Raw genomic sequence first — 24,193 nt, 5'->3', positions numbered from 1 at the left:
GAGTAAAGACAATGGGGTTATAATAATACAAAGAGGTAGTGCCTTGGTTGCATCAGGGTATTAATAAATATATATCACTGCAATTCTCCAAAGAAACTGAGATTTTGTTCTGTTTGGCCTGAGAGTGACACAAGAGAAAAAATGTGTAGCCTCATTGTGCTCCCTAAACTACATAGCAATCTTTGATTATGAAATTTTGCCTCATTGGAGGACTTATCATCATCCTTCTTACTGACGTCACTATTCTGAGTGCACTTTTTGGACAATAATCACTGAGGTTTTGAAAGGGTTTTTATTAAACCAAGGGTTATCTGGGGAATTTCTCAATCTGCAGAAGAACCATGTGTTCTTTCAGAGTGACTGAACAATGTGACTTCAATGACGTCAAAAACTCTCAGGCCTGATTGACTGGAAGTTGTTCATGTAGAAAAACTGAACTGTTGTGTAATATTAGTATGATAAACTCTGTGATGATAGATTAAACAAATTTTAAAAAAAGACAGATGAGACCACAGCAGTTACATGAACACATTTTTATTGCAATAGCTCTATCGAAAGCAAAAAAGTTTTGATAAATATAAACACTATGCCGATGCTCAAATCGCCTCTGAGTACCCCTCCTACCCCCCTTTCCCTCCACAAGGAAAAAAAGAGAGAAAGATAGAGAGAAGGAAATAAAACAAAAAAAGGGGGGGCACCTTGCGAGGCACCGATCATAACATGAAAAAAGCGACAACTTGAGTTTTCCTTATGTACAGGATTTCCATTTCCACCAGTTTTCTCTTTTTTTTTTAAACTCTTTTTTTCTTCTTTTTCGTATATAGGACGTACGTCGCTGAAAAATAATGCACATACGAAGGATACACACCTCCACAGTATTTTTTTTTAACTCTTTCTCTTTCCTGTAAAGCTAATAAACAACAGCATTCAACTCGGAAAATAAGAACACAGGTAGCAGGGTAGAGTGGGATTTGCTTTTTTTTTTTCCCCAATGCCAAAGTCTTCCGACGTTTCCAAAGGATTCGGGAAAAAAAAAAAAATTCGAACCTGCGCCTGATAGCAGGGCAATGAACATCATCTTCATCGTCATCCTCATCGTTATACTTGCCATCGACAGCATTTTCCAACTGTTAACTGTACTACACAGCAGCAAATAAACTGTAATATAGTTACAAAAAAATAAACATTAGGCAGAGGTTGTAACCCATTTCTTTATACAAATAACTGCAAAATGCCTATGTACTCTTAAAAAAAATACTACCCTTGTATCGCTTTGTTTTCAGAGAAACAAGGTTGCCCCGATACAACAAAACAACCAAAAATAAGATGATTATTTTCCCTCTGTAAACTAGAATACAAAATAAATCAAAAGATTAGAGGAAAAAGGAAACAAAAGTTTGCATAATAATGCAGTACCCTAGTCTTCTCTGCAAGGATTATATATATATATATATATATATATATATATATATATATATATATATATATATATATATATATATATATATATATATATATATTACGTAGGTCTAATTTCTTTCTCATTTCTTAACCCCGAACAAGAAAAACTCATAACAGCTGATTTTCAACATCAGGATCGGTAACATTGAGGACAGTTTTTGAGGTTGAATTGTTGCCAAAATAAACACAGATTCTGTGCGAATTCATTCAGATATGACAAAGAATTAACTGGGGGGTAAAGTTCAACATGAAGGCAATCCGACATATATCAAGAACGACATATATCCATTTCTTTTGAATTATGCTTCAAATAAATTACGGGGGATTCTTCCCAAAAAATCCTCCCAAACCTAGCTCTAGCATTTTTTTTTTTTTTTTTTGCCATAGCGTTAAAAACCCGAAACAACACGTCGCTGTAGCGTAAGTACACAAAACATTTCCCAAACATAAGAAACAAAAATTTTCTCTTTCATCTCAGGCCGCTGCAGCCTAAAAAAAATTCTGAAATTCAATTCTTTGTTCGTTTAAGGGGGGAAGAGGAGGGGGGCAAATGAAAGGATCTCAAATTGATCATAATGTACACATAAGATACGTCACAGGCTTAAAATCTTGAAATAGCGTTGTGTGGATATTCACTTTTAAATCAGACCATTTCAAACATGGATCTGCTGAGGAGGAAGGTTGACTATCCGAACCCTCCAGGAGGGAGATAAGGGGGTAAGAGGGGGTTTCTCCGGTTCTGATCACTTCTATTTCTGTACCGACGCTGTGAGTGTTACTTCCAGACAGGAAAACATAGCTTTCTTTACTTTTATCCTTCCAACACAATGAAGACCTCTCTTAATGACACCTTTATCTTTTCTTTTTTGGCTCTGTCATCACTGGAATTTGAAAAAAAGAGGGAGGTGGGACGGAGGTTGAGGGTGAGGATCGTTTTGGAAATTTGCTTTAAGCCGAGTGCCTCATGGGCGGAGGTTTGTCTGGTGATTACAAGAAAATGCTACATGTTGGTTAATGGGTCAGTTTTCATCGTGATGAATGAAGCGAAATGCCCTGATACAGTAAACTCCAACCATCTGGTAATTCAGTCCAAGGTTAGTCCATTAAATGACTGGCAGATAATTATTTGGAAACAATTCGTTAATCGATTAATCGTTTATCAAGGAATAATAACTGCCATTTTCAGTTTCTCAAAGTGTGAGAATTTGCTGGTTTTCTTTATTTAGCTTTTTTTTATGTCATTGTAAACTGAATATCTTTGGGATTGGACTGCTGATCAGACCAAAACATCACATTGGGCTTTTCACAGTTTTCTGGCTTTGTTTTAGACCAAACAAAGAACCAATCAATCACACGAGTAATCAAACAGCTTAAGTCAAGACCGAAAATCATTCTTAAAATGTTTAAATGGTCACAAAGACTGAGAATTTGTTTCAACCAGATGTGCAGAGTTCACTGCATCTGTGCAGCAGTCACAGTCACCTTGACCTTCACTTCAACATCACTCCCTGCAGTCAGTCCAACTTCTGACAGCGCCACAGAAAGCCGTCAACGCTGCTCTCGAAAAGAGTAAAACCAGACATTTATTACAGAGTTATTCAGAGATACCTCCGCTCCATTCCTCTCTCCTTTCCTCAGCATCCCTGCTGTGCGGGACGCTGCGAGGACGACAATGACGCGTCCCACACACAAGCACAGTGAGAGTGACAGGCCTTTATCCGTCCAAACAAATTAAAAGCAACAAAAAAAGAGTGGGCTGATTAAAAAAAAAAAAAGAAAAAAGAAGGAAACAGGGTGAAGATAGCATCAGATGAGTGAATACTGAACAAAAAAACTGAAATTCTCTGGGCCTACGTTAGCTGTCAGTCTGTGTTTCAGTACATTTCTCTCTATGGAAACAGTCGTGTGGGTAATAGTCATGGGAGAGTAGAAATGCTAAATATGGGCGTATCAGTCTGTGAAAGCGTGAGAGGGAAGAGGCAGCGAGCTCCGGCTGAGACTGATTGATGTGGGCGTTCACTGCCTGTCCAAATGTGTGTGTGCATCTGTCTTTGAGAGTGTGTGTGTGTGTGTGTGTGTGTGTGTGAGGTTGTAACAGGGCAAGTATGTCCAGCGCGCTGCACCTGGGGCTGGAGCTCAGGTTACTGGAAACCTCTTTACGTCACCCAGAGCCAATGACGAACACCCCAGCATGCATATGTATGTGTGTGTGTGTGTGTGTGTGTGTGTGTGAGAAAAAATCCCGGACGTCATCAAGAGCTGCTGACAAAGAGCCGAAATGGGGGCACAGGCCTCGCCTAAATAAGGCTGCATGACTACTAAGTGTGTGCGTTATGAGAGCAGGCATGGAAGACGCCACATGACTGCGACATGTGTCTTCCTGATGTGTGTGTGTGTGTGTGTGTGTGTTTTGCATGCCACTGCTTCCAAAGTACAGTATACGGTTCACTTGCAGAGATTTTGTATGTGCATCAGGTTTGTGTTTGCATCCCAGTGTCAACGTCTGTACTTTGTGCTTTTACCTTTCACAGCGTTTTTTTTCCTCTGTGTGTGTGTGTGTGTGTGTGTGTGTGTGTGTGTGTGGGCACCACTCTCGCTCGATAACCTGAACTGTGCTACGGACCGTATGAGGTAAAACTGGAAATGTAAAACAAATCAAACACCTGCTTCGGTTTACTCAGCAGCTCCTTGTGCGGAAAGCTGAATGAGACGAGCCGAGCGGCGGCGGCGGCAGGGCGGGAAAACCACTTTTTCCATCCACCGACCACAGCAGCTGAGTTTCCAAAACCTCTGTGCTTTTTTAAAGGGATAGTTCTGCATTTTGAGAAAGATGCTTATTTGCTGTTTTGCAGAGTTAGATGAGATCAGTACCGTTCCCGTGTCTCTAAAATGTAGCTGACGCCAGCAGATGGTTAGCTTAGCTTAGCATAAGGAGCGGAAAAAGGAAAACACCTTTATTGGCTCTGTACACAGGTAACAAAATGAGCCTTCCAGCACCTCTAAAGGTCATTAATAAAACATTATATCTTCTTTGCTGCTGTGCAGAAACTAAAGCATGAAGCCGTTTTGAGGAAGGATAAGTGGTGACAAGGTCTCAGGAAATAGTCCCGCTCATGACTCCCAGTAATCAGTTTTTGCAAGGATTAAACAAACAAGATAAAAGGTGTTAATTAGTGAGCAGTTTGTATCATTTGGACAGAACCAAACTGGCCATTTCCCCTCGTTTACAGGTTTTGTGCTATGCTAAGCTAACGCATATTTAGCGTCCAGATATGATCAGGCTTCTCGTCCAACTCTTGCCAATTAAGCAAACAAGTCCTTTCAAGTTTCCTAAAACACCAAACTTTTCGTTTAAATTTTGATTTAGTTTTCTGCATGGTGGCTTGTGAAAGAGACAGAATTCAAACAAAACTTTCCAGCATTCGATTGGTGGTTGCCGTTATTGCCCCGCCCTGCTCGAGTACCGTCTGCGTCACGAAAGCAAACAAAGAAATGTTGCTGGAGAATTTGTACCTATTGCAACAAATAAATAATATATGTGCTACACAATATGAAAACAGTAATGCTTGAAGGTCTTTCCCCACTGAATCAGTACACTATACTGGCGCAGCGCCGCAGCTCTGCTCCCCAGCTGTATTCTGGAACTGGGGCCCGCTGGGGCGATGGGTGCTATTGTGTCACTGAGGTGCGAACGCCACGGGAAACAGTGATCCAAGAGTTTGCTGGTACCTGATGTGGAGAAGTATGGGAACAAGCACAGTACTTGTGCAATGCCACTGTGTTAACTGAAGCTAATATGGATCCAGCCGCGAGCTTGTATCATTTAAGGGGGAAACCATTCAAAAAAAAAAAAAAAAAAACATTTTCTACCACAACTTTATCCACAATGTAATAACTGTACGGTACCGTATTGAGGGATGGATTATGCATGGGGTAAAAAAATTAATAATAATAAAAGATAAAAATTAATATTTAAGTTCAATGCAACATAAAAGTTTCCAAGTCTGTACCATAATGCCTTTGCTTGTATTCCAGCCTCCCTTTTTTAATACCATATGGAGAAGTAGAAGAATCTGATAATAAGACTATCTACGGTTCTGTTGACGCCCCCTCAGTCAAAGTTCACTGACCACTGTCTGCTGAATAAGTCTTTTGAACACGAAGGGGAAAAGGCTGCGCACACTGGCAGCATCGATTGTGAGAGAGGGGGAAAAAAAAAACAAAAAAAAAACAAGGGACAAGATATGTATATAAAACGCAAGAAAAATAAAAGATGAAATACACTTTAAAAAAAAACTGCAAGCATTTTTGTCATCTGTTGTGATGTTGTTTTCTGCGTCCAGAAGGGAGCGGCTTCTCAGTCTGGCTGAAGGTCAGAGGTCACCGGCGCGGGAGGCCAGAGGTCACAGGCAGAGTCAAGTGCCCCGAGCAGAGAGATGAGGAGGAGGAGGAGGAGGAGGAGGAGGAGGAGTGTGGGGAGCCTCTGTCGCCCTCGCTCAGTCTGAGAGAAAAAGAGACACAGAGAGGTTGTGAGTGAGTAAATCCATCCTCAAACGGCTTCAGTGCAAAAATAAAAGCACAAACACACACAGCAAACATCAGGGCGGGTTGCTAGAGTCTGGTTAATACATGATGACACAGATACTCATATTAGATCATGTAAATAAACCAAACTGATGACAATACAAGCACATAAGTAACAACAATCGGCCTCTGCACGCTGTCGAACCTTTGATAAATAAAGACAAGACCTGTCTGAATTACAGGTGTGAAAACATCACTTTACTGCACAGAAGATGGTTTTTAACATGAAGCAGGAGATATAACAGCTGACCAATAAAGCTTCTGTCACAGATTCAGGTCAGAGTAACTGTAAGACGGCAGGACGTCATTAAAATCAACAAATAACTAATAGGACTGATAATAAGAATAATAAAGGCCCAAATACATCAAATACAGCTGTGCAGACATGAGTGAAGCTGAATAAACTAAAATATCATCAGATGTGTTTGTGCCGCAACAGTCAAGTCGACCTCGGCCACCTGAGGGTGGAGGGGCCGCGACCCCCACAGCAGGGATGAATGTTTGTGCTTTTATCTGCCATAAGCTGACATCACCTGATGGTTTTCGTTCTCTGGGAAATGGAAGAACAGCCAAATGACGAACAACTGATCAGAAACTATTTTATAGTTAAACACTGAAAAGTTTGAGCTTCTCAGCTGCGCCACGCTGCTGCTTTTATTATCTTATGTGACAGTGAAGAAGAAGAAGGATCTTTGGGGGTTTGGAGACTTTTGGTCGGACAAAAGGTGATTTTAAGAAGTCACCTCAGGCTTCAGGAAACACTGTCAGTGTTTTCAGACAAAACAATCATGAAAAAATAATCGATTTAGATGATGAAAATAATTATAAGATGCAGCAGTTAAAAATAGGAAGCTTTCACAGAAGTGACAGCTACTGTGGCCAATGGAAAAAAACTGTTGTTTTCTATTTGCCTGATGTGACCCACACACACACACACACACACACACACACACACACACACACACACACACACACACACACACACACACACACACACACACACACACACAAAGCTACTGGAATGCGGCTGCTTCGCTGACAGTGGTTTTGGACTGACAGTATTAGTTGTTTTTGGACATTTTGAAGCCTCGCGGTGCTGACTAATTTTGACTGGAATCTGTCTGGCTTTGGGCTCGGCCTTTCAAACGTGGCTGCTGAGGGGCGAAAACTTCTCTTCTGCCAAAGTGTGGGGGGGTTTGTGAAGGGTTACAAGGTCCTCGGCCAAGCGAATTGTGAAACCTTATAAACTCCCAGTGTGTCATCGCAAAAAATCTGAAAAAGGAGGTTTTTATTTTGAAAATATACATTTTTTTCCCCCCACCCGACGGCAGAGTTTGGGATCGGCTCAGCAACCACCGACTTCACCGGTGATTGAATTTGTCTATAAACGCACCCATAGACAAAGTTCTTCCTTTTTTTTCTTAAAGGTTATTTAACACAGCAATAACACGACCGTGGGTGAAATTATGGAATCAGACTGCAGCTCCCTAAATGTCTGTAATCACAGGGAGATCCAGAGTGTTGCTGAGGTATGTTCAGTGTGTCAGAGCTTTTCAAACAGGCAGCACAGATGTAAGACATCTCGGAGCGAGTGGGCGTCTTGGCTCCAACTACTCTTATAAAAAAAAAAAAAAATTCTGTTTGTCTGGTAAATAAGTGAGCGTGGCCGGTGAACTTTGGATTCAGTTTGCTTCCTGCAGACACACACATAAACTTTGTTTCCTGCCCTGCTATCATGGCTGGGCCCGGCCTGTCAGGTTGGCTGTTTTGGTGCGGCCCAAGTGGCCCTGAGTGACCCCGGCGATGGCCGCCGTCCAGCTGGGTTATTCCACTGAGAGCAAGGCTTTGTCTGACACAACAATGTGAGCAGCACGCCACAATACAGATGCTTTGACAGGGGGCACTGCTGGAATGCTGCTCCTCTGTTTGTTAGCCACGGGGATGGAGGGATAGATGAACGGACGGACTGATAGAAAGACGGGAGCGCGCGGGGAGGAGAAGTCACGGTGCACGGACTCAGCACAGCCTGGACACAGTCTGGTGCAGCCAAAGAAAAACATCAACCACCGGACGTTGCAGTAACAAAGTGTCATCCTGAGCAACCAGACACTGAGACAGACTGAGACCTGGACATTGACACCAAACCTGGCAACCGAGAGAAAACAGGTTCATTTCTGCCGACAAGGGGCAGAGACAGAGCGACACTTCCTGCCGCAGCTATTTTACAGATAGATTCAATGTTTCCTCTATAAAACATCAGAAAACAATAAAGCACATCCATCAGAATCAAGATGATGTGATCCCATGTCTTGTTTTGTATAAGCAACAATTCAAATCCTTAAACGTATTAAATTTACTATAATGTTAAGATAAGGAAGCAGATTCTCTTCCGAGATGATTTTTCTGTCCATCGACTAATCGATTGATCAACTGGTAGGTGCAGGTCTGCTTCCTGTTTGTACTGCAGCCTGGATAAAGACAGAAAAGCCAAGTTCTTCACCAAAATAAAAGTCAAACACCAAGAGTTGAACGCACTCTCCAAACCAAATAAAATTCAATATTTACCTGAGGAAAAAGTGACTTTTGCTGCAAAAAGAGCAAAAATATGTCGAAGCAGGAAACCAGCAGAGCAGCACATGAAGCTCTTCTACTGTTAGATCTAAATCTGATCAGACGCTTAGTTTTTTCGACACACACACTCGGACATGAGAAGTGAGCAGTGGTGGTATATACAGCGTTGTGTAGTGCGCAGTGATGTATCATGTGCAAGGTGGATGTATTGTATATATACAGTGAGGTAAAGTGCAAACCAGTCCTCTTTGTTTTTCTTACACTGTGAATCATTACACTTCACACTGTAAACAACAAGCTTCTGCAAAACTGTACTTAACTATGGTCACCATGACGACGACAGACTTGAATTTGAATGTGTGTGTGTGTGTGTGTGTGTGTGTGTGTGTGAGAGAGAGACTGATCGAGAGGGAGGGAGGGAGAGTCTGAGGTCTCTGGGTTTCTCTGCAGACCAGGCGTGGACTTTGATCAAAACAACGCTCTTAGGACACCGGCCCGACTGACCTGAACTGACCTCGGTTAAACACACACACACAAATACACACAAATACACAGACACACACTCGCCACAAAATCGGGTTATAAAAACACCATTTGCCAAACACCTGCATTAGCTAACAGCTTGTTGTGTCATTGCAACACAGGCAGGTGTTCGGAGCCGTGACCGTCTCTCTCTCTCTCTCTCTCTCTCTCTCCCTCGTTCAACCTGCCCTCCCCGACCCGCTGCCCATCTCTCTCTCTCTCTGTCCCTAAACCCCATTCATCCAGCTGGGACAACAGATGAAAGGCATCGTGGGAGTGAACAGCGAGCGTAACGTGTTGACCTGACGCGGGCTGGTGTGACAGCTGGGGCGACGGCCTTTAAAAGTGTCGATGGAGGAACGAACTCGACCGGCTGCTCCAAACCGCTCGGCTTCCTCCTCAAAGACGCGGATCACAACAGTTTTTCGTTTTTTTAAGTCCACGGGTTCAGGGTGGGAGACCTGTTTTAATCTTTTACACCAAGCACCACTCCAGTTAGGATTCAAGAAATATGACAAAATCTACAGAGTCAAATTATCACATTTACCTCTGTAACAATACTTTTTTGTTATTTTGTTTTTCCAGACCTTTGAGTTGCTGCCTTTATCTATTTTTTTTTCCAGTGATTCAGACGCATCTGGTGTTTCCAATGTTGGAAAAACAATCAATCAGATGAGATTAAGAACGAGGAAGTCGTCTTCCTGTGTCAGAGCCAGAAATATCGATGAAGAATGGCCACAAAACATGCGACAAGCGAGGATGAGATGAAGCAGCTACACAGGCTGTTGCAAGATGACTATAATTGTCGTATTTCTTTGATCAACATGTCAAGTCAAGTCATGTCTGTGAAAATGACTTTGAAGGAACGGATGAATCAGTCACTCCTGATTGGTTATGGCGAAGTCAATAAAAATGGCGTCAACACAACATGGGGCTGAATACTGAAGTAAAAACGAAACGGCAGGACAGATCAATTATCAGGCAGATAAATGAAATGTCACTGGTTGTTTAAGGGTGAGTGATAAATAAAGTTTTCAAGATGACAAGTTAATAAACTCGTTTTAAATACACGCATCAAGTTCACTAATGTCATTTTTGTGTTAATAAATGTTCAGTCTGATTTTAAATACAACATTTTAGACATTTATTTGATTTATATTTGAAATTTTTCATTTCCTATGTTACAGCTAATTAAAATGGAATAATAAATGATATTATGCACCTGAACTACAAACATTTATTAATTCAAAATTTTAGAAATTTCAAATTTTCCTTAAAAATTTTGGACTTTTTGTAAAAATAAGTGACCACCGTCAAGTTACAGACAAGCGTTTTTTTATTTGTTAAAATATTCAAATCTTTTTGTTTGAGAATAGAAAAATAGAAAAAAAACCTGAAAATTTGTGTGAAGAAATGCCAAAGTCTTCATATGACGTCCGGAACTCTATCCAGATCCTTTATTAGTCCCACAGTGGGGACATTTGCAGTGCTACAGCAGCAAAGAAAAGAAAACTGAAGAAAGTCAATATCAAACTCTTAAAAAGATTAATAATAGATAATAATATAATATAATATGAAGAAATTAGATGTTTAAATATAACAAAAATAGCAGCAGATGATTCTTTGCTACAGCACGTCTTTGATTTGTTTTGTTCAAACTGTGGAGGTCAAAAGGTCACTGAAAGCTGGGAGATGACTGCAAATGAAAAGACGCGCAAAGGTGTGTGTGTGTGTGTGTGTGTTAAAACGTCAAATACATGTTTGCACACACACTTGGGCTTTGTCTAATAAAGTTATTTAACGTCACATTCCAGTAAGTCGAGGGATGCTCCAGTAAAACCCTGCTTTAAAAAAAAGAAGAGAGGCAGGAGAAAGACGTGAAGAAGAAACGGGAGCTTCTGCATGTTTGAGAGAAACAGGAGATTCGCTGAGTAATGCTCAGGACCACCTATGAAACCCACACCAAGAGGAACTGAGAAGTCATGAAGCGGTGAGAGCACACAGCTCACTGTGTTTAAGGCCCATTTATTACTAATGAGACACAACATTTCCCTCTGAGTAAGCTCCGCAGGAAGGCAGACGCACAGCACTGCGGTCTCCATCTGCGACTGCATTTCATCTGCACGACTTCACAAACTCTCCTGATCATTAATAGTTTTTAACGCTCAAAAAAGAAAAAAAAAAAAAAGAAAGCTCCTTTCTACTGAGAAGAATAACAGCTCGTGATTATTATCATTAGCAATTAGCTTGTTTTTAATTATTTTTCTTATTATTTCTCTCTGTCCAAGAAGAGATCTTTAAATGTCTTTATTTGGTCGATAAACTCTTTAAAAGCAGAACACATTCAGTTTCCAGTGACATAAAACAGAAACAGGTGTAAATGACTTTTCTGTCCATCCAGTAATCGTTTCAGCTCAACCGCAAACTCAACTGACACCAACAAATTCCTACTAATCCTTTAATTCTTCAGAGCAGTGACCAAACGCCCCGAACTTCCTTGGAAAGCTGAAAACTGATCACAAAGAGGAGCTCAAACCCTGAAATTCAAAACTCTGGGAAATACCTCCTGAAATTCTGTAATACTCCCAAGAACCCGTTGACCAATGGGAGCCCCCCTGGCGCCGAGCACGCCCGAGGTTAGGGGTTCAATTCTCTGTTTAGCTCAACGGACACCGACGCTGGCGGGTTTAGCGATTCCCATGCTTCTCTGTGCAGGCCACCCATGCTAACGGCACATCTACTCAGCGGCAAGAATTAAGCAGCACTAGTTATTTTAAGATTATTTACTTGCCAAACAGACAGTGAAATGAGCTTTGCAGGCAAAAACTCCCGCCACTTGGGGGGGCTTTCAGAGAGCCACAAATACTGTCCTGTGACAGTCAGAACGAGCGGCTTCAAGTCAAAATTGCTTTGTGTGCAAGCACGGCAGTTAATAATTCTAACATCTGTGGGCGTACATATCTGGCTATTTAAGAGAGCGAGGGACCTCTACATGCAACACACACACACAGCAAAAAGAAAAAAAAAAGGGGGGGGGGGGGTCCTGTTACGAGCAGCACATGCCTCAGATCGACTCATAAATTCATGTCAGTCTGGAAATAGACCTGTAAATATAGAAGGGCCTGGTCGCGGAGGTGGGAACGAGAGGGAGGAAAGGGCAGGCTCGTCCCGTCTTCGCTCCCTGCCTGATAACCCTGCCTCACACCCTGACTAACCCTTTACCACCTCATATCCACTTGGCCAGGACGCCGGGGGGGTGGGTGGGTGGGAGAAAAGGGCAGGTTCCCACCGCTGTCACTTACATCTGAGAACCTCCTTCCTGTACTGTTGTAACTCCACGCCTACCTCTCCTGACTTGGGGTTACATCACCCGACCAGATGAGTCTCAGGCTACATTCACGCGACTGCGTTTTAGATAAAAACGCATCTGTTTTGCTACGTTTACGTCTTTCCAGCACCTAAAACGGAGACTTTTGGAAATGCTGCTGGCCTTGTTTTAGTTTTAAAAATCCAGGGTTGTGTTGTAATGTGGACGTGAAAAAACAGACCTTTGGAAACGATGACGTAGACACACGCCGTCGCTCCCTGACTGGATCTGATCGACCCTGACCACCAAATTACAAACATTACTGAGCCTGTGGTATTTGCAAGCAGCTGTTGTGGAGTTGAAATCAGTGTTTTAATGCTCTAACTGTCTTTGCTGCTCCTGGTTCAAAGTATTTTCTGCAACTAATCAACTGCAGAGTAGACAATCAGAAAATCTGATATGGAGCTGAAGTTTTGGTTTTGTTTGAAAACTAAACCGTAGTCGTGTGGAGGAAGCCGGGGCGCACCACCTTCTTTCACCTCATCCTCCTGTTTCGATTATTTTCACTGTCAATTAACCAGCTGATCACTTTCTTGATTAAATCGCTTGATCTACAAAATGCTGATCAAAGTTTCCCCAAAGTGACGTCTTCAAATTTGCTACAAAACCCCCCAAAATTCACAAATTACACTGATTTGAAGCAGAAAAATCTTCAGCTGGAATCAATAAAAATGACAACAATTAATCAATCATCAGTATTGTTGCTAATTAGCTTTCCTTTGATTGACTAATCCAGCAGTGTTAGAGCGTCCCACACCTTTTTCTGTTCAAAAAACAGCAGTTTGAACAGTGTGTTTCATCGATGGTTTGGGACGTACATTAAAAGCGACAGATGATGGTATTATTCTCCGTAGCCAAACGTTTACGTCGGAGCTGTTTAAAGCACATGAGACCTCTTCTAGCGAAACATGTCTGCGAGCGCGAGGAAAGTCTGAGAGGGCGCTCTGGCATCGACACAAGCAGCTCCACACAACACAACACAAAACAGACATCACCGTGTGACTCACTGACGAGTCACTGTCTCTATGATAAGAAAAGCCTGCAGCAGGGAGACATTACATACACACACACACACACACACACACCATAAATGTGCATCTACATAGAGACGTGGCGCCTTTCCGAGCTGTTACTCACACTTTCTCCGCTGGTCTCTTTTTAAAACAAGTGAAAACAGAGAAATCCCGAAAATTAAAAGACTTTTTTTTTTAATCATCCCAAATTCACCTGGTGAAACCAAACAACCACCTGCAGCTCAACAAACTGCAGAACGTCTTTGCTCCTGCAAATATCTGATTTTATTAATGATCACAGCTGGATGGCAACTAGCCATTATAGTCAGTTACACTTAATCTCTAAAATACTTGTTCTGAGATATTCCATATAAAATAATGTGTAAGAAAGGCAGAAAATATTAACTATGGTTCCTTTATAAATGACTTAAAGGTCCCCTATATAAAGGTCCATGTGTTTGTGATTATAAAGCAGGTCTAGGTTCTATATTAATACTGTGAAAGTATCAAAGCCTCAGTCCACAGAGAAATGCACACAGCCTGTATTCAGAAACTGAGCCTTAAAACCAGCCGTCAGGACTTCTGGAACTTTGTGATGTCACAGCAAAGAAGTCACTGCTCTCAGCCATGCACCAAGCCCCGCCCACCTGGACCCACAAGCCAACCTTGCAGGATTTGGTTTCTCTGAGTGTTTAAGTGCTGACAAAACAGTCAGCCAATCAGAAGAGAGGCTTTTTCTTTTATATAATAACAATCATTTAACCAACTTATTATTTCAGCCCCTCGTTACAGAAACCCTCGTTAAAATTCCTTCAGTTCTGCATCATAACAATGAAAAAAAACATTTATGGGTCACTATAAACGTTAGCAGGCAGCAGAGGTCACGAGCTAAAAAGGGAAATAAGGAAATAAATCATATTGACGACACTAATAAATACTGTCAGATAACATGCTGAACCTTTAGAGCTCCAACAATTAATCAATATGATTGACAGAAAATTAATCTGCACCTATTATGTTAATTGACTCTTTGTTTTAGTTGACCTTTGAGCAAAAATCACTGTTTCAGCTTTGAAATGTGAAGATTTGCTGCTTTTCTTCTCCATATATGAGAGAAAACTGAATATCTTTAAGCTTTCAACAGTTGGATAAAACAATTAATTGATTAATTGCAGAAATAATATTAAAAAAAAACAATCATCAGTTGCAGCCATAAAAGTACTGTGTCAAAGATGAAGGATAAACTGAACTGTACAAATGATTATATTAATTTTACATATATCCCCCTCCCAGTTTCAGGAGGTGAGGTTATTTCTTTAACGCCAGCTGATGTAAACACATGTAATTCAAGCTTTATTTAATATTTAGAGTAACGTTTCCTTGACAGCTGGACAGAGAGCTGCTCCCTCCCTCCCTCCCTCTCTCCTCCAGGTCAAGGATCCAGGTGTGCCTCTATCAGTTCAACAGCGCAGCTGAGAGGAAGTGCATTCCTGAGTGATGATGATGCGTTTCCTCTCGGCCCCGCTGTGTGCCTTGACATGCCGCCCGCCACCGCCGCCGCAATTACAGCGCCACATCAAAAGGCAGCCTGCCATGACTCAGTGCGTACAAACACACACGCCTACACACCTCGATGCGGAGCGAAGACTGTAAACACACACCGACACGCAGCACGCACACACCGATCACGAGTGTAGGTATGGATTGTCATTTCTGAACGTTACCTTGAACTGCATGAACCAGCACCTCTCTCTCTCTCTCACACACACACACACACACGCTTAATGAACCTGCTGGCACCGGCTGAAAACAAAAGTACACACAGACAGACGGACAAACACACACAATAGGATGTGCTTGAGCGCTTTGAGTGTCAGTTGATCTCCTGTGCTAGCAGGCACAGATTCAGCACTGTAGATTTAACAAACACACACACACACACACACACACACACACACAAGCTCTTTCATCTCCGCTCAGCGCCACGATAAACAAATGAGTCAGTCGGCGCTCGCAGAGAATCCTGACTCATGCTCATGCACACACACACACACACACACACACACACACACACACACACACACACACACAGAGAGAGAAAAGCGACGATTCAGGGAGGAAGCGAGGGGAAGAGCGGCGAGCAGCGAATCTAAGAGGGAGCGAGTGGGTGAAAGAGAGAAGGAGATGATGAAAGAGGAAGTGAAAGACTGAAAACCGAGTCAAAACATCCTCTTTTCGTCCTCTTGATCCTCACACACGCCGTCTTCGACACCGACTGGAGACCTTACCTCAGCACGACAACTCTCAATATCCCCTTTTCTTTTCATGCACACACTTATCTGTGTCATCCCGTCGCCCAGGCCTCAACTTCACTGTGTATAAACACTATCACTGCCTTTGACCCTGCATCAAACCCATGTCCTACTGCGCACGCGCACACACACACACACACACACACACACACACACACACACACACACACACACTGTACCTCCACACCAGGGGAAAAGCAGAAGGTAAAGCTTGAAAAGAGAAATACTAAGAGATGGGGAACTGAAGCCGGTGCTGGACGATGACTCACTATTATTGTTAATCAACTTCAAGTGGACTCACATCACAATAACAAGACTGCACGCTGTTGTTGAGCAAACCTCTGAGGTTCGAGCTCATGATTCAGAGCTAAACGATTAAGTTTTATTTCTCTTTTCCACATATGAAGAGTTTGGTCTCATTTAATGCTCAACAGTGACACAGCAGCTGAAATTATTAGTTCAATAATCGATCGATAATTTGACAGACACATAATTAAGAAGTTCTAGCTGCTCCAATGTGAGGGTTCTTTGTCACTTTTGATATTAAACCGAAGGTTTTGGGGGTGTTGGTTGGTTGGGCAAAACACGAAATGTAAAGATGTCATCTTTGGTTTTTGACAAATTATAACAAACATTTTTCATTATTTTCATGCATTTTATATATATATATATATATATATATATATATATATATATATACACATACATATACATACATACATACACACATACACACACACACACACACACACACCTTAGAGACAAAATGGTTAATTGAAAAAGAATAAGTAGATAAGTTGCAGCAAAATGGCTGCAACAATTGTTTACTGTATTAAATGTAAAATAATTGCATCCACAATTTCTCTGAAACCAGAACCTCGAGATATTAAATTTACTGTCGAATATGACAGAGAAAAATTGCTTGAAAAATTACTGAAATTATTAATCAATTATCAAAATAGCTGCTGTTTCTTGTTTTTTTTTTCAGTTCAACTTCATCAACTAATTGTTGCAGCTTTACATCTAATTAATATTGTGACAATGATTTCAACCAGATCTCTCAGCCATCTATACAGCAAAGCGTTGTGAATATTAATACAGAAATAGCTGCATCCAGATCCATATAATGCTAAAACGATTAGCTCGTCAATAAGATAATGTGCGGAAAAACAACTTGTGATTATTTAATTTAATTTGTCAAGTAGAAAATAAGTTTAAAAGTTAGTTTAAGTTCTAAAATATGACAAGTTCTACATATTTTTCAGAATCTTATTATGAAACTTTAAGGCTTTCCTTTAGCATGATCATTTATCTTTATCTTAGATGTTTAAATGAGAAAATAAAAACTACAAAAAGTTTTTAGGTTTTTAACATCTGGCTGATGCAGGACTCAAAAACCTCTGGTATCTGGATCACATCAGGAGTAAAATGACTTTAATCTAACACACAACCAGCGCCTCACAATGCAGCTGATTCAACTCAGGGTACATTCGTCTTTTAGTGCAACAAAGAAGGTTTCCTTTTAAGCGTTTTTTTTTTTTTTCCAGTTTTTTTGCTGATGCTGATTTTATTTGTTTGACACAACTTTCCAAAGTTTCTGACAGACGCTCCACAAGTTCAGGCAGCGACTACTGTAAATCCCAACTACAAAGCTGTTACAGAAGTGAGCTACTGAGTCTGGAGTCAAAGTACGAGGGTGCGTGCCACAGTTCAGTTCCTGAAATGTGATGCATCAGAAACTAAAAATTTACCACGTTTTGTAACGTGGCAAAGTTTCACAAACTGGTGAAACAGGAAAACTAAATTAGCACAGAGGGACAGTAAACAGACCTAAACTAACACAGACTCAAACACTGCTAACATGAACTATCCGAGCTGAAAGTTTGTATATTAATGGGTTAGTTGAACAAAAGAAACTTTATCTGCAATTATTCTATATCTGTCAAAAACTACAAAGAAAAAAAGCGAAACATTTGCTAGTTACTACTCTTTAATGTGGGGATTTGCTGCTTCTCATTGTTGTACTTGACAATAAATGAAACGTTTCTGGGTTTGGGATTGTTTGGAAAAGTCACATTGGGCTCTGGGACATTTTATAAACTAAATAATTAACTGAGAAAATTATCTGCAGATTGATCAATGATGAAAATAATCTTTAGTAGCAGCTACAAACAATGGCCTCAGAAACCAAGACACAAAGTGAACACTAGAGCCAGGTTACTGCACTGTGAGGTGTTTTGTGTGTTGTGCCATCATACTAACTGCTCCTGCTGGCGCTGGATTCTTCCATGTTTGGTATAAATAACCAGATTTTTTCAGAGGTGTACAAAAGTGTCTCAAGTGACAGCCTTACAGCAGTAAAAAAAAAAAAAAAAAAAAAAAAAAAAAGAGAGTTTAAACACACAAACACCCACACATCAGCACACTCTGCCTTCAGTACATGCTGACACAAAGAAAACAGGCAGCACATGCTCAGACAGGCACAGAGAGACACCACCGGCTCCAAAGACGGGAAGTCAGGGCCTTTTTTTGGGCAATTCAGTCCCCACTTGACCTCAGATAAACCTCCGTTCATTCGGCAAGCTAATCGTCTGCCAGTCTGCTGGCACACAACGCAGACCTCAAGATGAACCACATATTGGTGCCACTTCCTGTACCAGCACTGTTATAGCCGAGACTTCAGTTCCCTGGACAGATGCCTTCAAAAGACAACGGCTGGCTGCTCGGCGCGCCTGAACGCAGCCTTGTCAAGATCACAGAGATCTGATCCAAAATAGATTCACTGGAGGAGCTGCAAATTGATATAATGTGACTAATAATAGCACGTAGCACTTAGGGTTATTTTGGATTTCAGTGAGGGAAAAAATATCCTTCACACTTATTCCCTTTTACTCGCACATGAAAGCTTGTTCTCATGCACACACACACACACACACACAAAGAAAATGTTTTTCCACACACTGGCTGTCTGTGTAAAAGACTTTCCTGCCAAATATGATTATGAAAGTCGAAACAGAGCCTTTAAACAATGGCTGTCTTTATTTCAGCATCACAGACACACACTTGTGTCAACTCACCCTTGGTTGTTGTCGTTACTCCATCAGATTTGGTGAAGTCGATACTGGCATAGGCGCCGTTCTCCGGCAGAGGCACCGTCCCCACCGCTGCTGCCGCCCCCGCCGCCACTGCCGCCGCCACCGCTGCCACAGAGCTCCCGTTGCTGCTACCGCCTCCCGAAGTCATGGCTCCCATACTGCTCCCATCCTCCCTCAGCTCCAAGGCAATGTAGTTCAGCCCGTTCTGGTAGCCCACAGACATGTTTCTGCACATTCTACTGGCTCCGGCCCCCGAGGAGGAGGAGGAGGCTGAGGTCCCGGTGGCAGCGCCCATTTCCATGGCTCTTGTTGGAGCGTGGTGAGCCGGCGAGTCCCCTACACCCTCCACAGACATCCACACGCTGTCGAAAGATGCCGAGCTGGCCCATCTGGAAGCTTGACCCTCCGTTAGGTAAGATCCGTTAGGGGCTGTGGGGTTCGCCAGTGTGGGGTGGGTGGCTGAGGATGAGGGGCCAAGTCCTCCTCCAGAGGGAGTCGAATTAGTGGAGGAGGTGGAGGAGAATGTCTCCGAGCTGTGTCTCCTTCTGCCTTGGGGGTCAGCTCGCACCACCTTGGGCTCCAGCTGCTGCGTCGGTGCCCTCCCTGGGCTCGACGGAGGGAGAGGAGGGGAAATGGATGAGGGGGAGGCGGAGGAAGCGTGGCCGTAATGTCCCTCTATTACACAGAGGTGCTGCAGCATGGCCGTGGGGCTCGTTTGCGTCCTCTCACCTCTGCTGAGGTTGAATGTCATGTCCGTATAGTCTTCCCCCATCGACCTCCAGTGACCTCCGGCAGCGACTCCGGGGGAGGCCAGCGCCCCAGGATTGCTAGCCAGGGGTCTGATATAGCTGGGCGGGTTCCATGGGGCAACAAGGCTGGGCCTTGGTGACTGGTTTTTACCAAGACATCCAGCACTGTCCTGCTGGTCTGCCTCCACCTCCACACTCATATAGTCCTGGTGAGTCTGGGGCTGCGGAGGGGAGTGACGGTGGTCACTGGATCCCAGGGAAGGCGCTTCATCTTGGGCAGAGAGAGGGTAGGCGGGGGGCTGTTGTTGGTGGGGGTAGTGATCACCAAACTCAATGTTAATATATTCTCCGGGACTGGACGGCCCCTCGGATGAGCTACCAGTGGCAGGGACTGAGGTTGAGGTGCCTGCAGACGCTGTGGAGGGCTCACTAACCCGCAGCGGACCGTGGAAACTCCTTCGGCCTAAAGGGAGGCGGTTCGGCCTCACGATGCGTCTGTCGGCCATCGCTGCGGTCGTGTGATGAGCTCCATAAGGCGGGGGTGGATGAGAGGGGGTGGAGGTGCTACTTCCTCCCCCAGCTCTCCTCTCTGGTGTTGACACTGAAGCTGTGGCAACTGATGAATAGACTGGCTTGGCAGGAGAACTCATAGGAACATATTCCCCATACTCTTTCTCATCCCTCTCTCTGGTGGGGGCCTTGTAGGAGCGGGGGAGGGAGAAATAAGGGCTGTAAGACTTTGGGGTGCTCTCAGGTGTGCCAGGTGTATAATAGCCGCTACTCCCTTCGTTTGAGAGCTTGCGCCCCCCACTGCTGCTGTACGACATGTCCATATATTCCCCGTTCTCAGGTCTCTCTGCTATACTGTCACTCCCACTGGCACCGGCCAAACTGGAGCTACTGTGAGGGCTGGGAGAGGCCTGAACCGGGGAGGGGGAGGTGCCGCTGCCCCCTGGGAGCATCATCATGTAACCGTGGGAGTCTGTGGAGGATTGAGACTGGAGCTGGGGGTGGGCTGAACGGGCACCTAAAGCTGGACTGTGAAACTGGGGGGAATGGGAGATGTGATGGGGGTAGGAACTGGGTTGCATAGGCATGTAGTCGGGGGGAGTGTCCCGTGGCGATGCGGCCACGCCACACATCATGGGCATGTAGCCGCTGTCTTCCTTGGCAGAGGAGGAGGAGGAAAGGGAAGGGCGCTCGCCACTGGCCTCCGCCCGGGGCAGCGTTGAGGGACGGCTCTGCTGGCTGTGCTCGGAGCAGGAGCTGTAGTCAGAGCGGAGCGAGGAAGAGGAGGAGGACGGCCCGCCACGGAGCAGCCCACTGCCAAATGGCAACACCACGTCTGACCCCTCGTCCAATGAAAAGTTGGTCTGGGTCATTTTCTGGTAAACCGCCACACCAGAACCACCGGTTGCGCCCGCAGCAGGTCTGGAGAAAGAATGCGTCCGCCTCCTCAGCGACGACGATGAAGAAAAGCGTTCATCCTCCGTTGTTGATGTGCTCTCATCCCGTGGCGTGTCACCTCCACTGTTGTTTCCAGACCCCCCACTGGTGCCAAAGACCTCCCTGTTCCAGCCCATGGCCATGTAATCGTTTAGACAGTTCTCCTCTCTGATTGGTGGGGTGTTGCCCAGGGAGTCTGGCGTGTTGCTCCGCACCCGGAAGTACCGGAAATCACCAGGGCTGGAGCCGTACTCATCTGAGGAGTTGAAGCCGCCGTCAGACGGGGAGCCGCATATCGAGGCGCTTGATGGGCGGGTGAGTGTGTCGGAGACGGAGCCGTGGCCGCTGCTGGAGGAGACGCTCACGGGACTGGTGGTGGAGGGGAAGTGGGAGACTGGGAGAGAGGCGGAGCGGGCGTGGTAGGTGGACGATGACCCTGGGACGGCTCTGACGTAGCGCCCACCGCCGGTGCTGGTGCCAGCGTTTCCTGTGGCGACCCCACTACCACTGCCGGCTCCGCCACCCTCCTGACGACCATGATGGGCTCGTGCTGAGTTAAGGTGAACCAGACTTCCTGTGGCGGAGCGAAACGGCCGGTTCATTGTTCCCTCACCCTCACTGGATGTACGGAAGCGATAACCACTAGCCCCAGAGCTCTTACTCGACGGCGGTGTGCCCACAACCGACTCTGTTCTAGATCGCCGCTGCAGCCCAGTCTGACTCGGTGGCAGGTTGCCCAGGTGGCGCCGTGTCGTGATAAATGGCATGGGGTTGGAGCCTGATGACTGGCTCTTACTCCTGGGCCGAAACTCAGCAAAAGCTTTTAGGGCTTTCATCGTCTCCAGGATGGTCTCGTGCATGTTTTGGGCCACAACAGAATCATCCACCTGCATCCAGATCTCCCCGGGCCCAATGGAGGAGGAGCGACCCACCTCGATGAAAAAGAAGCTTTCTGAATGTCCGCAGCGCCTGATATTCATCAACTGAAGGTTAACACAGGGGGTTTCAGAGTTCAACTTAACGAGGTGTATGGTTTTAGTAGAGAGGCATAGCCGGTAAACACCTGTGAGGTTTTTAGTTTGACCCAGTCCTTTAGGTTTCACATTCACCTGCCACACCTCCTTAAACACAGTACCTGGGGTGACTGTACCATATCCATCATCTAAATCATCAGAATCCAAGTGCCCTTTTTTGCCCTCACTCATCAACTCACTGACAGCTACGTACCAGTCCTCTTGCTCCTGCTCGTTTTCAGCCACAATGGCAAAATACTCGTCCTTAGTATAAAGAGCAATGAGGTGTTTGTTTTTGGAATCCGCCCTTTTGTTTACCGTGAAGCACTGGTAGAGGTAAATAACCCTTTTCGGGGGAGAAGGGGCGACCGCTCCGCCGCTGGCGACGGCCGCGGCAGCGGAGCGCAGGCTGTTCCTGAATTTCTTCTCGCTGTCGTAGTACTCCAGGCGGCTCGGCCCGAGGTGGCTGGCCGCCCGGAGCACGAAGAACCTCTTGTGTCCGTGTTTTTGCTTTCTTAAATAGCCACATTTGCGAATATCATCCACAACGTCCAAGGTATTAGCGACATTCACAGCCGCGTATACATGGCTGCCGCCGCTGCCGCTAGCGGCGGAGGACGCGGCGGGGTCCTCGGCCGTGTGTACCTGGCTGAGGGAGGAGGAGGAGGCTTTCCTGCCGGGGGACTCTGCGATGTTTTCCCCGGAAAGATGCTGCTGCTGCTGCTGCGGAGCCAGCTGGTAGTGATGGTGCTGCTGTTGATCCTTTGGCGGGTGATGGTGGCTGAGGTGGTGGTGGTGGAGGTGGTTGGAGGGCGGTAAATGTTGATGGAAACGAGAGCCGCCGCCGCCGCCGCCGCCTCCTCCTCCGCCGCCGATATTAATTAACGGGGAAGGGGGTTCCCCGACCGAGCCGTCTCCGTTGGCGGTGGCGGCCGCAGATTTCGTCCCTACGTCCCTCTGCTGCGTCTCCACCATCAGCATCGCTGCCTTGCCTTCCTGGTAATTCGTGAAATTTGCCATCAGAGAGCACAATCAAAGGTCACTTTACTAGCAAGCTAATCCGAGCGGACCTAGACCCCATTCTTGTTTTGGGAGACGAGCTCCCGAGTCCGGCTAGGCCAGCTACCGTTGACTGGCTCAGATCCGCAATCCTCACACACCGGCTTTGTTATTCCGCCAAAAAAAACAAGCCCCTTCGCCCTTTCAGCGGCGAGGCGGGTATTCCAGCGCGGGCTTTTTTCACGAAATGAAGCCCACCGTGTGCAACATGACCAGGCTCAGCCGTGTTTCTGTACTCGGGAGGATCCGGCTAGCTCGGTTAGCAGCCCGCTCGCCTCTCCGCCTGTACACATCTCTACGGGCCGGAGCACAAACAACACATGACCCTCTGCGTCACCGGCCAAACGGGAGGAACAAAGAGTCGAACTCGGGCTCTGATTGGCGCGTCATTTTGACTGACACCCGCTGACGGGCGTTTGGACCAATCGCACCCGGGTATTAGCGCTTTGCGTCAATAGCTCTGACCAATCGCGCTGCGCAGAGTTTCGCCGAAGTTAAAAATAGGCGGTGACTTTGTAGCGCATATCTGGGGTCTGTTGTTAGGTTTTCCAGCGACTGTTTAGACGTTGAAAACTGTTCCCAGACCTGTAGACGAGCCAAAGAGCCGCCCAGAGTCTTCTCTCTGTCGCTGTGGGCAGACACAAGACATGGGTCAAGTTTTATATTTTGGCGTTTTATTTTAGACCTTATTATTAAACCTTATTCAGACCCAAAAGCAATTTTACATGAGCCATTACCCTGGCATTAAATCTTATGTAATTTTTACTCTCCAGAGACTGACCCACAGTTTTAGGTCTTTATCAGCGGTGCAAACACATTTATTCAAGCACAAATGTGAAGAACTTGTACTTAATGAGGATTTCCAGTTCATCAAATGCTGGTTCATTATACATAAATGAATCAGTTATTATTATTATTATTATTATTATTATTATTATTACATCCTTACCTGCTTGATCAGTACTTTTATTTTGGGCATTTTAAGTAACTTTTTCATAATA

At 44.7% G+C, this 24,193-nt stretch overlaps 1 protein-coding gene across 1 annotated transcript; it reads right to left on the bottom strand.

Annotated features, from left to right (window-relative positions):
* Positions 1-518: 518 nt before the first annotated feature.
* On the bottom strand, positions 519-24,193 carry LOC139607144 (insulin receptor substrate 2-B). The gene is made up of 2 exons (XM_071459806.1): positions 18,908-24,193; positions 519-5,962 (listed from the first exon to the last, which is right to left on the bottom strand). Exons 1-2 carry the CDS (start codon positions 23,151-23,153, stop codon positions 5,958-5,960), a joined length of 4,251 nt encoding a protein of 1,416 aa, XP_071315907.1. The 5' UTR covers positions 23,154-24,193; the 3' UTR covers positions 519-5,957.

Source organism: Trachinotus anak, unplaced genomic scaffold (assembly GCF_046630095.1).
Source record: "Trachinotus anak isolate AG129_WGS33_773 ecotype Australia unplaced genomic scaffold, CSIRO_AGI_Tana_v1 ptg000023l, whole genome shotgun sequence".
NCBI lineage: Eukaryota > Metazoa > Chordata > Actinopteri > Carangiformes > Carangidae > Trachinotus > Trachinotus anak.
Note: the sequence above shows the minus strand (reverse complement) of the source record. Positions and strands in the feature narration are given on the sequence as shown.

Bases quoted from the DNA above. Each gene is read 5' to 3' on its own strand.
- LOC139607144 (XM_071459806.1), bottom strand. From the start codon at position 23,153: ATGGCAAATTTCACGAATTACCAGGAAGGCAAGGCAGCGATGCTGATG.